Raw genomic sequence first — 14,403 nt, 5'->3', positions numbered from 1 at the left:
GGGGGGGGGGGGTGTGTTTGTTTTTTGTGGGTTTTTTTATATTCCTAAGGATGGCACAAAATACCTCGGTCAATGCTATAAAGATCACATAATTACTTATTTTAAAAATCTGAATGCCTTCAGTAAAATGCTATGCTTTGACCTATATCAAGATACAAATTTGCAAATTTCTGTATGTTATAGCTTGAACAGGAGAAATGAGAGTGGCTGGGTTACAGAGGGTGGGTACTACTAACATTAGCTGGTAAAGAAAAGGTGTGAAACAAGGAAAGAAGAGCATTAGTAACAACATAGAAGTGTGGTATACAACAAACTGAATCCCTTCGAAGTAAAATGGGGCTTTACCTTCTGCAGTCACTGTAAGTGTAGCTGTACAAGTTGTTTCTCCAGCACTATTTCTTGCCTTGCAAGAGTATTGGCCAGCATGCTCTAAGAAAGCATCTACTATTATCAGTATAGCTGTGCCTGTAGACTCATCAAAGTGGAAAACTACGTCTTTTGTTGGCAACATTAGTTGTTGATTATGAAACCACTGGATTTTTGGCTTGGGCATGCCAGAGACTCTAGCTTGAAATCTGACTGATTCCCCACTGCATACCCTGCAGCTTGAAATAGGCTGGATAAAGGTGGGCCTTTGGCCAATAGACTCCTCCTTAACAGATGAAGAAACATGCCAATGGGACTCTGATGTAACTTCTTCAACATTTTTAAATCCTGAAAAGAAGCATGCCAACTTTTAATTTCTTACCCTACACTAAATTTTCTCTCTCATTCAAGATTTTTTTTCTAACTTGCAAATTAACAGCATGAATTATTCTAATTCACCATTTATAAAATCTGTTGCAAAAAGAAAACAAAATATTTATGGTTAAATAATATCAAGGACAATATAGAACTTAAATAGCAAATTATCTAAACTTCGGTCAACAGTTCATCAATTCATGTGAACGTAAACTATTTCTTTTCAGTTGCCCAATTACCTGGTATACACCTCTATTTAACATGTTTTCCAACACTTTAAGTAATTCATTTTATACAAGAGCTCCTACTAGATTCTCCTTATGGTCAAATCAAAGAATGAGTAAGCAAAGCACTTCTATTAGAAAAAGGATTTCTACCATCTTTGGTGCATGACAGATTCTAATACTGGAAAGAATGAAAAGGTGAGGTTCATGAAACGCTGAAAAATCGTGCAGTAAGTTTTCCTGTGTATGACCTATATTTTGGAGACATAAATGTAGGCTGTGGATGTTGTAAATAGTAGCAATTAATTGAGTTAAAAGACAACATGACAAACAATGACTCACATATAATCATCAGTGTATATTAAGGTTAGTATTGGAACATGACCTAAACAAGACATCTTCTTTAATTGCACACTGTACCTTCCAACTTCAAGGTAGCAGTGCTTGTCACTTGGCCTACAGAATTACTAGCCACAAAGGTATAGATTCCTTCATCCTCTGGATAAGCTTCAGCAATCTCCAGCTGGTAAGTGTCTTCAAACTGAGTCATTCTAAAAAACCGTGATGGCTTGATCTCTCTCTCTTTGCTGTACCAAGAGACTTTCAGATCTGCTCAAGGAACAGAAAGAAGAAAAAAAGTGTAAGATATTTGACTAGTAAATAAACACTTTTTATATTTATTATCTGTCAGAAATCTTAATCTCAAGTATCTTTTTTAAGTTTAAATGTGCCTTGTATTACTCTGGTAATGTATGATCAGTAGAAAGTCGCCTACTTGATGCTTTAAAGTTTTCATTTCTGCATTGGAAATATTTGTATGGGAAAACTGATTCTGGTGCTGCTATATTCCTGAGTAAAATAGTTTTTCCCTTCCCCTCTTAATGAATAAATTTAAAAATATTTTGCTACTACTAAAATCAGAGAGAGTATCATTTTTAAAAAGGGATTCTGTTACAATTGCCTGATTAAACAGGCTATAAAATCACTAGGTTGAGCTGAACAGATTAAATAAATTAAAACAAAATGTTCTTTTGCTAAGGACAGTACCATGCCGCTTTTTGTTGCAAATATCTTAAGTTTTACACCTCATATTTCTAAAGAAAGATCCTGGTTTTGTATATTTGTAAAATTCCTATACAAAAAGTTGTGTTACTTGACTTGTATAGTTTCTTGTAGACGGGAGAGAAGAGAACTGAAGCAGACTTTAACCTTGCCTTTCCACCTGGCACTACATTACGTCATTAATCAAATGTTTTTACATAAAGAGTGTGCTACGACTGTTATCAGAAGAAAGACACATTGTTTTCAATAGCCAGCTGCATAGTGTGTATTCTTAAACAACTGTATTTGCAATCATATATTATCTAACCTAATATAAAAGGTCTTCACAACACAAGTTAGAGATATGCAACTCCATTTGGATACAGTATTCAATAAAGGAAATTTTCAATGAGAAAAATTTCTTCACTTAAAAGGGCTGTCAAGCATAGGGACAGGCTGACCAGGCAAGTGGTTGAGTCACCATCCCATGAGCTATTTAAAAGATGTGTAGATGTGGCACTTAGGGACATGGTTTAGTGGTGGACTTGGCAGCATTAGGTTTAGGTAGAACCTGATGATCTTACAGGTCTTTTCCAACCTAAACAATTATATGATTCTATGAAAGGGGACCTAGATGAAAGGATCCTTATGCTCTGTGCTGTACATGTAACTTTCACATTCATATAAATACAGTTTTTGTAGAAAAAGTTACAAGAGTATGCTTTGCACAAAGAACAGGCCAGTCTTTCCAACATGTATTTTTCTAGATTTAGCACCACTTCTAGATCAGAATCATATTTGTTGTAAAACTCTTTTTTTTTTTTTTTTAAATGTAGCTTGATTTCAAGTGATGAAAATGCAAATTACATCTATTTTCGTATCTATGTCTATTATCAATTTTATGAGGATTTTTACACAGCTATCACTCAGAGTTATTTTTAAATTTAGAGTTTTATTTACCTTTAATAATTGTAAATTCTTGGGGATTGGAACTGGATCATATTCTGCAGTTTATCATGTGAATATTTTATTATTAGTCATATACAAGGCCATTTTTGAAGTGAGGAAAGGTAGTTTTATATGGCTTTGTGTTAACTTGGAAATAATTAATTGTAGAATGATGTTCTATGTAACTGAAACTAGTAAATTATTTAAGGAAAATCATGACACTGTATGTCATCAGGAACTTCATTATGTTCATTTAACATGATAATACTTTCCCACCATCATACTGTGTTTTGAAACTCTGCATTTTACTCACTGACATTTTTCCAACAACAGTTAGAATTTGAAATGCTGAGAAGTCTCCAAAGACTTTTTTTTTGAAACAGACCTTCTTTTTAGAAATGCTTAATGTTTATGACAGTTTATAACTTCCATGCTTGATGCCACCTTTGACATATGACCTACTTAACTGATAGTTGTCAGCAAATAACACTTTGATACGTGTGTGTATATCAAGTAACTAGGGAAAGACTTATCCCAGCACATATACTGTTGCATTTTTTTATGAGTTCAAGATGAAAAATTCTGAGAGATGAAAAGATATACAGGATTTCATTAAACCCACCTGTCCCTGTAACTCTGCACTGAAAACAAGCAGACTGCCCCTCGGATGTAACAGCATCACGCAGTGGTATTATGACAGCAGGTGGATACACTGGCACTTCTAGCTCAGGAGAAACAACTTCTGGGACTAAAGGATAAGAAAAATATCATTTTTAAAGATGAAGAAGATCACACACGTGTTGACAATCTCATTTCACAGACACTGCTATGAGCATGGGAAACTCACTTTCCACTGAAAGTGAAGCTGAAGTTGTAGCAACTCCATAGTCATTTTTTGCTTCACAGGTGTACACTGCTGCATCTTCAGGAAAAGTTTCTATCAGCAATAGAGTATATTCTTGTGCATCATGAAGAAATTTGCACTTGAAACCTGGAGAAAGTTGTTGATCATCTTTGTACCAGGAGATTTTGGGCTGAGGTTTGCCTGATATCATAGCACAGAAGCGGGCAGGTTTGCCAGACTCCACAGTGGTTGGCTCTAGCTCCTGAATAATCTGAGGTGGCTCTGGAGCTGCAAATTACAAGGGAGTGATGGGGAAAGGGGAGGGGAGAAAGAATGACAGAGAGAAAACTCATTACTGATATTTATCAAGACTTTAAAAATATTAGCAAGGATTTTTTTTTTTTTTTTAATCTTATTATTCCCAAACTTGTGTGCCCATAAAAATCTGCCCTTTTCCTTGATACAGGGAATGATCTAGCGGGAAGTGCCTTACCATAATTAGCTGTGTTGGCCTAAGTGTTTTCTGGCAGAATGTGTCCAAGAATTGTTAGGTTGATTCCTCTGGCAATATGTATTTGTCCATATGAACAAATTACCTTTGTTTGGACTTGAGAATTTCCTAATCTAAATAAATACACTGGGAAAAAGAACTGCTATAGCATTTTCATCAGCTAGACAGCTATTTCAGTAGAGCAAGAAACACCCACGTACATGAGGATTTTGGTAGCGTTCCAGACATAAGATTCAATTTGGATTTAATTTTTAAATTTTATTTTCAGAGTTAGAATTTCAGAAAAGTTATATAGAAATCAGAACAACACAGGGTAATAGATACAGTCAAAGCATTGTTTTCAGGGACACATACCATTCACATAGAGAACAACAGAACTCCTATTCCGTCCTGCAACAAAAGTATATTCTCCAGCATCAGAGTAAGTGGTTTCAAAGATGCTCATTCGATGAACTCTCCTCTCCACCACATAACTGTATCTTTCCTCATATTGGAAGTTGATCTCAATACCATCCTTGTACCACTGTGGTTCAATGTCATCTTCATTGACTTCAAATTCAATTTCAGCTCTTTGTCTCTCAATGACCTTTGAACAAGTAGAATAAATATTAGAAATAGCATTTGTTTTTACAAATGGTCACACATTTCAGTTTCCTAGAAGGCGGCCCTGACCTTATGAATACAGATTTTTGTGTTAGGATTCTAACTGGTTAGATATGATTGCACTTCCTTTGCACTATTCTTTGAGTGACAAAGTTATGAAATATTTATTCTTATGTATAGGCCATACCTGAATATCTTTACGGACAGTTCTGATACGAATGTCACGACCTTCCACTATCAAATTGGCACTGGATGTGTTTCCACCTGCTACTACAGTGTACTGACCAGCATCAGACATTCTTGTGGAAGGAATGATGAGACGATGGACATACTTTTCTCTCTGAATTTTCATCCTAAGGACATCAGAAAAGAAAATGAGCAAGTTATTTCCTTGAAGAAAATACATAACAAAAGTCAATATAGTGTAGAAGCAATCATTTACCTGTCACCAATCTGGAGTTCTTGTCCATCCTTCATCCACTGGACGTGAATGTCAGGTTCTGAAATTTCACACTCAAAAATAGCCCTCTTCTTCTCCACAACCTTGATGTCTTTAATATGCTTCCTAAATTCAATGTGACGAGCTAGGGCAGAAAAAAAGTAGTATGAGTGCCATGATGCAATTTAAGCCAATAGAAGTCACTAAATATACCGAGAGGGCAAATACCTTCCACATATAAAGTGGCCGATGAAGCTGCTTTTCCAGCAACAAAAGTGTATTCTGCAGCATCACCAAAATGAACATTCCTTATGGAGAGGGAGTGTGTGAGCTTCTTTGTTCGTATCTGGCATTTATCAGTTGATTTTATTTCTACCCCATTCTTTAGCCATTTATATGAGATTCCTTCATAGTTAACAGTAACTTCAAATGTTATTGTATCTTTCTCTTCGGCATTGATGTCTTTTAGCATGGAGGTAATTAAGATGGCTGAAAGAAAAGAAATGGACATGGTTTGGGGTTTTTTGTTCTTTTTTTTGCTTTATTGAAACACATGTTAACTGGATCTGAGATTATTAAAATTGTTTAAGACAGATTCTGATTTTTGTTATAATTAAAAGGAAGGCTCCGTCTCCAGAATCAATGACAATTAAATTTCCCAAAACTTCCAAATGACATAGGAACCCATAATCTGTCTCCTATGGTGATTTGGAGTTTAGGCATGTTGGCCTGAACTTTCAAGGTCAGTGTTTCTAGATCTCTTTTAAAAATGTAATCAAGGCTGTTCAGGGTTATTTGAAAACTCCTTTACAGCAGTGCTGGTTTTGTCTGAATTGCACCAAGTGCATGTATTAACACAAACTCTATTATTGGTAACTGTAAAATATTCTGGCTAATTTAATTTTTACGTACGTTTTACGGTCAGAGTTGCACTGACTCTGTCATTTCCACAGACAAATGTGTATTCTGCAGAATCTTCACTGCTTGTGTTCATGATATTGAGCTGATGGAGTTTCCCCTGGACCACTATTTTGAACTTTTCACTCATTTCAATCTCCACACCATTTTTCAACCAGACAGCAGGCACATTGAAATGAGAAACTTCACATTGAAAAGAAGCGGTTTTGGTCTCAGGAATCTCAATATTTTTCATGGTCTTTGTGATGTGTATGGCTAAAAGGGGGAGGGGGGGGGGAAAAGACAAAATTTTTTTTAAAAATCAGTGTGTGTGTAAGACTTCAAAAAACCAAGAGTAACAGGCTATGAAGTGTCAGGTCAAGTTGTTCAATATGAGTTGGTCTAGCAATTCATATATTTACTTTCTTACAAACTTACAATACTTACTTTCCACAAACAGTTTAGCTTTACACTCAATTTGCCCAACAAGAGCTGTGTATTCCCCAGCATCAGCAGGAGATATGTTATGCAGCATAAGCTTGTGAACTTTCCTTTGAGAGATCATCTTGTATTTATCACTTTGTTTAAGCTCAACATTTTTGTGGAACCATCGGACTGGTACAGTGTCATGGGATACACTCAGTTCAAAGGAGACAACAGCATTTTCCAAAGCAGTCACATCCTTTGGCTTTTTGATGATCTTGACAGCTTGAGGAAAAAAATTAGCAAGATTCAGCAGTGTGTTTGATTTGAATTTCAAACCACACATTAAAGCAAATATTCAAACCAGATTGACTTACTTTCCACATGAAGTCTGGCATTTGCTCCTATCTTTCCAAGCTTAAAGCTATAAACAGACTCATCAGTGACAACACAGTGTTTGATTTTCAGTGTGTGAACAGTGCCTTTCACTGAAATGTCATATTTGTCATTTGATTCAAGTTCAACACCATTTTTAATCCACAGAGCTCCTTTCACGTCAGGGTGGGTCAGTTCTACAGTGAAAACTGCCTCCTGTGTTTCTGTCACAGTCAAGTTCTTTAGTGTCTTCTTTATCTTAACAGCTAGGGAAAAAAAAAAAACAAAAAAACAAAAAAAAAAAAAACAAACACCACACTTGACAAAATGGACCAAAAAATAAATATTATAGTAAATATAATCTTCTTAATAAAACTGAATCATGGTGATTAATTTTAAAACCTAGTATGTATATATTGATTTATACAGTTTCCAGTGAAATAGTGTGCTTGGGAACACAAAAAGTAACATTAACTTGTAGCAACCATGAGAAACAGGGAATTTTTTTTTTATATGTTTACTGCACAACTAGCAAAGAGTGAATTTCTAATACCTGTTAGCCTGTACCTTGAGTAAAAAGTGTTTTTATTAAAATACCATGCTAAATTCCAAGTATGAAGACTCCAAAGTAGAGTAAGCTTGTGTCACATCCTGCTCAGATGATGGTCTCTCACAGCTTGCTACCTCAGAAAGCACATCATAATATAAAAATATTTTCAAAATATGAAGAAAAATATGCTTGTATCTTAGGGCCTGACCCAAGACACAGTGAGTGATACTGGACTGAGTCTTAAAGACATCTTAAAGACATCAATTAGTTATAAAAAATACTGACCTTCAACCTTCAGTTTGGCAGATGTCTTTGAACTTGCTATTTGATAGCTATATTCACCCATATCATCCAGTTTCGTGACAGGGATATTGAGCCTTCTCTTTACACCATCAGATTCAGAACGGTACTGATCTGTCATAGGTAATGGTCTACCATTTTTTAGCCACTGGCCATCTGATTCAGGATTTGCCACTTCACATTCAAAAACAGCTGCCTGGGACTCAGCCACAGTCAGGTCAGTAAGGGGCTTTGAAATAGCACCACCTGTTGGGAAGCAAAAGAACATGTTTTTGTTGTGTTGCTGTTCAACATTCCCCCATCTGGAAATGCAACCAAGTGAAAAGTAGATGCTGGAATTCTTTGCCCTAATTTGCAGCATGCCCATAAATATTCTTGAAATATTAAGAATAGAATGTGACCTGAACATCACAAAAATATGTTTCTTACTTCTCTCCTAAGTTATTCATATTTATTATTTTTATTGTCAGCACACATATACTGAACATTCAAGACAAAAACTACTTTTTAATCTTAATTACAACAAAAGCATACTACAGCATTCCATATTTGGCTCTAATTTAGCAAAATATATTAGCACTTAATTAAAAGGGTTTTTTAATTCAAATTATACCAATCACAAAAAAGCAAGAACAACATAGGAAAAAAGATAAATTAAAAGACAAAAAAAAAAAAAGTACAGAAACAGCAGAATTGCTACAATTACAAAATACAGTGCTTTTAACATTGTTTTCAAGTCACAGTGAACTAAAAATCTTGGACTTTAACCCTACTAACCTGCTACTATAAGCTTTCCAGATGTTTTCTTCTCTCCAGCATAAAATACATATTCTCCTTCATCATCTTTCATCATCTTCACCACTGTCAATTTATGTATTTTGCCACGTGCTTCGATTTTATATTTAGGACCAGCCTTAATTTCTTGGCCTTTGAATTGCCATATTACATCAATTCCTGAGTGGGACAGCTCGACCTCAAAGGATACATTCTGTGTTTCAGTGCAGGTGATGTCATGAAGACCTCTAATAATCTGAATTTCTATTTAAAAAAAAAAAAAAAAAACAACAAAAAAAAAACCACATCACAAATATATTAGTTGTTTCCACCGTTTTGCATTTAAAGAAGTAATTTCACAAAGAACTGTGCATCTTAAAGGAAACCTACTTTCAACTGTGACATTGCAACTTGTTTCAGCTTTGCCAACCATTAGTTTATAACGTCCTTCATCTGATGCATGGGTTCTGGTAAGCACCAGCCTCTGCTTAGTGCCTTTACATACAGCTTGTACACGTTCATCAGGCTTTATCTGATGATCATTTAGGTACCATTTGGAGGAAGACACATCAGGTGCTGAAACTTTGCATTCGAGGATAGCTTTTGTTCCTTCAACTACGTGAACATCTTTTAGAGGCACCACTATTTCCACACCTGTCAAGTTAAAAAAAATATTAATCATGAAAAAACCTATGCCTTTAGAAAGTAATCCTAAAGGACCTAAAAATTAAACACACCTTCAAAATCATGATAATGACTTACTGTACACTGTGATCCGTCCAGTGGTTGACAGTCCAAGACCAGGAACATTAAAAGAGTAAGTTCCACTATCTTCCTTTGTAGCATCTTCTATCAGCAACATGTGTGACTGTTTATCCAACACAATGTGAATACGATCACTTGATTGAATTTCATGCCCATCTTTCATCCAGACAGCTTCCACATTTTCTAGGGAGACTTTAACTTCAAGTTGTACAATATCTCCTTCACAAACTTTTTGATCAGTAAGTCCTTGAAGTATAGCCATGGGACGAGCTGCGGAATGAAATGAAGTTAGTTGATCCTCATAACAGATAAGAAGGATATTGATTATTAAGGCAGTATGGGATATAGTAATATAGCTATAATATACAGAAGCTATAATATATAGAAAACATAAGTATTAGAAATGCTTACGCTTCATCTTCAGTTTGCAGCGAGTCCTTTTTCCATCAACAACAAAGCTATACTCTCCTTGATCATCTTTATTAACATCTTTAATAGTGAGAATTTGGCGACCACGGCGGGATGCAATCACATATTTATGATTGGAAGTGAGTTCAACGTCACCATGATACCATTTCCCCTCCACATCTTCTGGGGAAACCTCACATTCAAGTTCACCTGAGAAGGATTCTGGTACTTCGACATCCTCAAGTTCTTTAATGAACTCTACCACAGCACCTACAGGCAAAAATAATTACATTCATGAATAAGCTCAGATGCCCCTGATGAAAACATTTATTACTAAATAAGCCTCAGGAAATTTATCTACAGCGTAACCATTTTACATAAATATATCTCCAAACTTTCATACGGGATTCCAAGAATATGAAAGCAGCTTGGACATTTCTTAGTGCATCAGTTTAAATTGTTTTACTTCTTCCTGAAGCTGATTTCACTTCAACAGTACTGCATGGTACAGAGCTGTGTGCTTCTCACCTTCAACAGTAAGCTTTGCAGTAGTTTTTATGGATTCATCTTCAACCAGTGCACAGCTGTAGTCATCAGCATCAGACATTTCAACTGCTAGCACAGAAAGAAAATGAGCCTTTCTGTCTGAGTGCATCCTGTATTTCTCTCCAGAATAAATCTCAATTCCATCCTTAAACCATTTCACTTTGACAAAGGGTTCTGATGTCTCACATTCAAATGTTGCCATGGAGTCTCTCTCTTTAGCCACAATATCTTGTAACTTCTGGGTGAAGCTGATTAACTGCTTGGCTGCAAAATAATATGCAGTGAGTCAACAGTGCACTGACCGTATAGACTTAACACATTATGACAAGCAGTAGCATAAAAGTAGGAGAATTTAAATTACCTTGTACTAACAGGAAAGCATGGCTAGAAGTTTCACCAGCTATATTGAATGCTTTCACCATGATGCTGGCAGAATCATCAGAAGTCACATCTCTGATGACTAATTCACAGACATTATCTTCAGGCCAGTACCAATACACACGGTCAGTCCTTTCAATCTGCACACCATTTTTGAACCACTGGCACTCGGGGTCTGGTTTGCCCACCACTCTCACACGGAAGTGTGCATCTGTCCCCTGGGCTACAGTCTGGCTTTGAATTCGTTCAAATATCTTGGGAGCCTCCATGCTTGGACTAAGCTCAACCTTCTCTGGTTTGAATGTTGGAATGGTGATTTTGCCTTCAGGAGGAAGTGCTTTCTTCTCTTCCTCTGGAATCTCTTTGGTCCAGTGAAGAAGTTCTTCTTTTGTCTTTTTTAACATTTCTTCATATGATTCATCTTTTTTGCGAGACTTAAGCTCCACAGCAGTGATGGCTTCATAATAGCCCTCTTCTGTCCTACGCTTGAATTTACTACGCAGCTCTTCAGATTCCTCTGAAAGCTTCTCGTGAGTGATTCTTTCAGCCCTTTTCAGTTTCACCACTTCTTTGGTTGTTGCCTCTGCAGGTTTGTCTACCTTCTGTACCTCAAAGAGAAGTTTTCCAGGCTCTGTCACTACAGGCTCGTGTTTGGGTTCAGGAGCACGACGAAGAACAGATCTGAAGTCTTCCCTCTGCTGGATCTCAAGTTTCACCTTATGTTCAATAAAGCCTTCTGGATTCTCTGCTGTGACTCTCACCTCTCCTGTATCATACGATTTGCAGTCCACAATATCCAGGTAGTAGATTCCATCGTAACGGAGTCTAAACCTTTTGCTCTTACGAATAAGTTGTCCATTGAGGTACCAGTTGACCTTGGGCAAAGGATAGCCAGTCACACGGCAGCGGAATCGTGCTGTTTCACCTTCCAGGACTCTTGCAGGTTCAGGAACCAAAACAATTTCTGGTTTTTGTTTTTCCTTTTGGTCCACTGCAACTGCAGGAAGAGCACCTTCATGGGCCATTCTTTCTAACTCTTCAATTCGCTGCAGTCCCCTTCTGCCTTCTGGCAACTGGGATTCTTCCACAAGGCTTTTCTCATCCTTCACAATCAGAGTAGCAGATGTATGGTCTGTACCATACTTGTTAGTTGCCCTGCAAGTGATCACTCCACTATCTCTGGAATAGGCTACTCCATAGTCCAGGCTACAGTACCCAAACTCATTGATCATGCGGAGCCTGTTAGCTGCTTCCAAGGGTTTTCCATCATGCAACCACTCCACCACCATGGTTGGGTCACCAATTGGTGTAAGCCTGCATTCAAAGTGTGCTGGGCCAAATTGCTTGAGCCGTAAAGATGTGAGCTTTTTCTTAAAGAATGGTTTCTGTTGCTTTTCTTTGTCATATAGATCTCCTTCCTCCCATTGCTCCTGACCATAACGCAGATGGAGAGGCTCTAACTCTGGTGCTGCAATCTCCTTGGCTTTGTAAGTTCCTTTTGGAATGATTAACCTCCTTTCTGGTTCAGGTTCTGCATGTTCAACTTCAACATTTACTTTGCACCGAGTAGTGTCTCGCCCAGCTTTATTGATAGCAGTAGCAGTATACCATGCAGCATCTTGCCTGGCAGTAGATTCAATTTTAAGGGCAGCTGTCCCTTTGGTTCCCTCAATCCTGAAATATTAAAACAATTTTATTTAAACTTTTTTGTACTTCTTTGTCATTCACTTTTGCCCTTCTCCAAAATTAGGTCAAAGCCTCCAAAGGCAAATCTCCCAGGAACTAAACATGCTGTTTACATTTATTGATGTTTATGAGTGCAGTGCCTAAGAATCAAACAGATAAGGATAATAAAAAACAGCCTGGAATTCAATGGCAGTTTTGCCTGCAGAGGGCTTCAAAATCAGAGACAGATAAAGGTTCCTAAATCTCTGTTGTAAATGCATTGGCTTTGCAGAATACAAAATACACTATCTGGAAAAAATGGAGTGAGTCTTACAAAATATTTTATATCTCTTAGCCCTGCTGCAATGCAAAAGCTGTTAGCAGTTTCAGTAGCCATTGGACTAAGCCCTTAGTGAATCCCTTCTACGGAAGCAAGGGTGTTCAGCACACTGTAGGAGGCACTTTGCAGAATGGTGATTCTGGAAAGGAACTCCTTTACTATTTAAAGAAAATAGAATTGCTTACTTTATTTTGGGATATTTATGAGGTACAATGATGTCACTGTTCTTCAGCCATACAATGTCAGGATTAGGGTTACCAGTAGCTCTCACTGCCATCTCCAGTCTGGAGCCCTCTTTTACGCTAACATTCTTCAGCCTTTCCACAAAGTGTGGTCTGACTAGGTCTTCCTTAGCTGAAAGAGCAAGGGTAAGATATCACAAGAGGAACTGACGTAACCATGGTTTTTAATAAACACTCCTCAGTGTGCACAGTAGATACCTTCCACACTCAGTGTCATTGAGACGGAAGCTTTGCCTGCCCTATTCTGAGCAATTACAGCCCATTCTCCAGAGTCATCAGGCATAGCAGGAACAATGATCAGTGACTGGGTGCCATCTTCTTTAATAACTATTTTATGGGTGTAGTCATTAACCACTTGTTGACCTGCAGACATGCGTGAAAAAGAAAGTTACACTGAAAACAGTATCTCAACAAGATGTAAAACACATATAAAATTGGTTTTTAAGATTATTTGTTGACAACAATGAGGCTGATGTACCATTATGGAACCAGTATGTCTCTGGCATAGGTCTGCCAACAACTTTTAAGTCAAATCTTGCTGTCTGTCCTTGTGAACACTTAAACGATGTAGGTTTCAGCACAAAAACTGGCTTATATAGTCTCTCTAGTTGTCCTTCATCAGTTTCTTCTAATCTGCGGGCAGGAGAACGAGAAGGAGAACTGCGGGCAGGAGATCGGCTTGGAGAGCGTGGAGAAAGAGATCTGGAAGAAAAAGATAAGACAGATGTGTATGACATGATAAACAGAGTTCAGCTTTTGCCTTTAGTATAATTTATTTTAAAGAGGTTAATCAATTTATGTGAGAAAATGTGACAAAATTAATTTTTACGTGTAGTCACTTTTCTTTAGGTTTTTGATAGGAATTTGTACAGCTGAATAGCATTAGGATACTCCAGAGCCAGAGAAATTTGGGGGTTTAGGTACTGTACATATATGGATGTAATCCTGTGTAAGTCTGTGCTTGTGTGTATGCATATGGAGACAGAACACAGTACATGGCAATGCAGGATTTTTTCTGTCATAGAAATACAGCTATTTCAAGGGGCGGGAAATAAGAGTTGCACACAGTACTAAAACTCCAAGTGCAGAAGAATTTTTTTCCAACACCTGAATACTTTAAGAAATAAATATGGTTTCTGAGGTTGCAAATCTGATACTGTGGCTGGATATGCATGTGAATGATGGTACTCTGGGAACAGCACTGCTCATTAAGAAGGCAAATCAGACAAATAGTTGGCACATGAATCAATATAAACCATGAAAACCGCATTTAGAACTTCTCTGGATGTATGCAGACTCTAGTAACTTAAGCTGTTTAGTTGCTGTGTAAGGAGTTTTTGGACTGTCTATCACAGCAGACTGAAGTTTCATGAAATCTCTATACTACTG

The 14,403-nt window shown here is 37.2% G+C and overlaps 1 protein-coding gene across 1 annotated transcript in view; it reads right to left on the bottom strand.

The window, feature by feature from the left end:
* Positions 1-14,403, bottom strand: part of TTN (titin) — a 241,668-nt gene that overhangs the window by 206,891 nt on the left and 20,374 nt on the right. The window contains 20 exon segments of the mRNA XM_026852428.1: positions 1,386-1,574; positions 3,577-3,702; positions 3,802-4,086; positions 4,664-4,895; positions 5,100-5,265; positions 5,355-5,496; positions 5,580-5,840; positions 6,264-6,524; positions 6,696-6,956; positions 7,049-7,312; positions 7,882-8,142; positions 8,674-8,934; positions 9,061-9,324; positions 9,433-9,705; positions 9,847-10,113; positions 10,372-10,653; positions 10,751-12,441; positions 12,958-13,126; positions 13,213-13,377; positions 13,493-13,716. Of these exon segments, the coding sequence (XP_026708229.1) occupies positions 1,386-1,574; positions 3,577-3,702; positions 3,802-4,086; positions 4,664-4,895; positions 5,100-5,265; positions 5,355-5,496; positions 5,580-5,840; positions 6,264-6,524; positions 6,696-6,956; positions 7,049-7,312; positions 7,882-8,142; positions 8,674-8,934; positions 9,061-9,324; positions 9,433-9,705; positions 9,847-10,113; positions 10,372-10,653; positions 10,751-12,441; positions 12,958-13,126; positions 13,213-13,377; positions 13,493-13,716 (6,044 nt within the window).

This window comes from Athene cunicularia (assembly GCF_003259725.1).
Source record: "Athene cunicularia isolate RWA chromosome 7 unlocalized genomic scaffold, athCun1 chr7_part1, whole genome shotgun sequence".
In the NCBI taxonomy this organism is placed as follows: Eukaryota; Metazoa; Chordata; class Aves; order Strigiformes; family Strigidae; genus Athene; species Athene cunicularia.
This window is presented reverse-complemented; position numbering and strand designations above follow the sequence as displayed.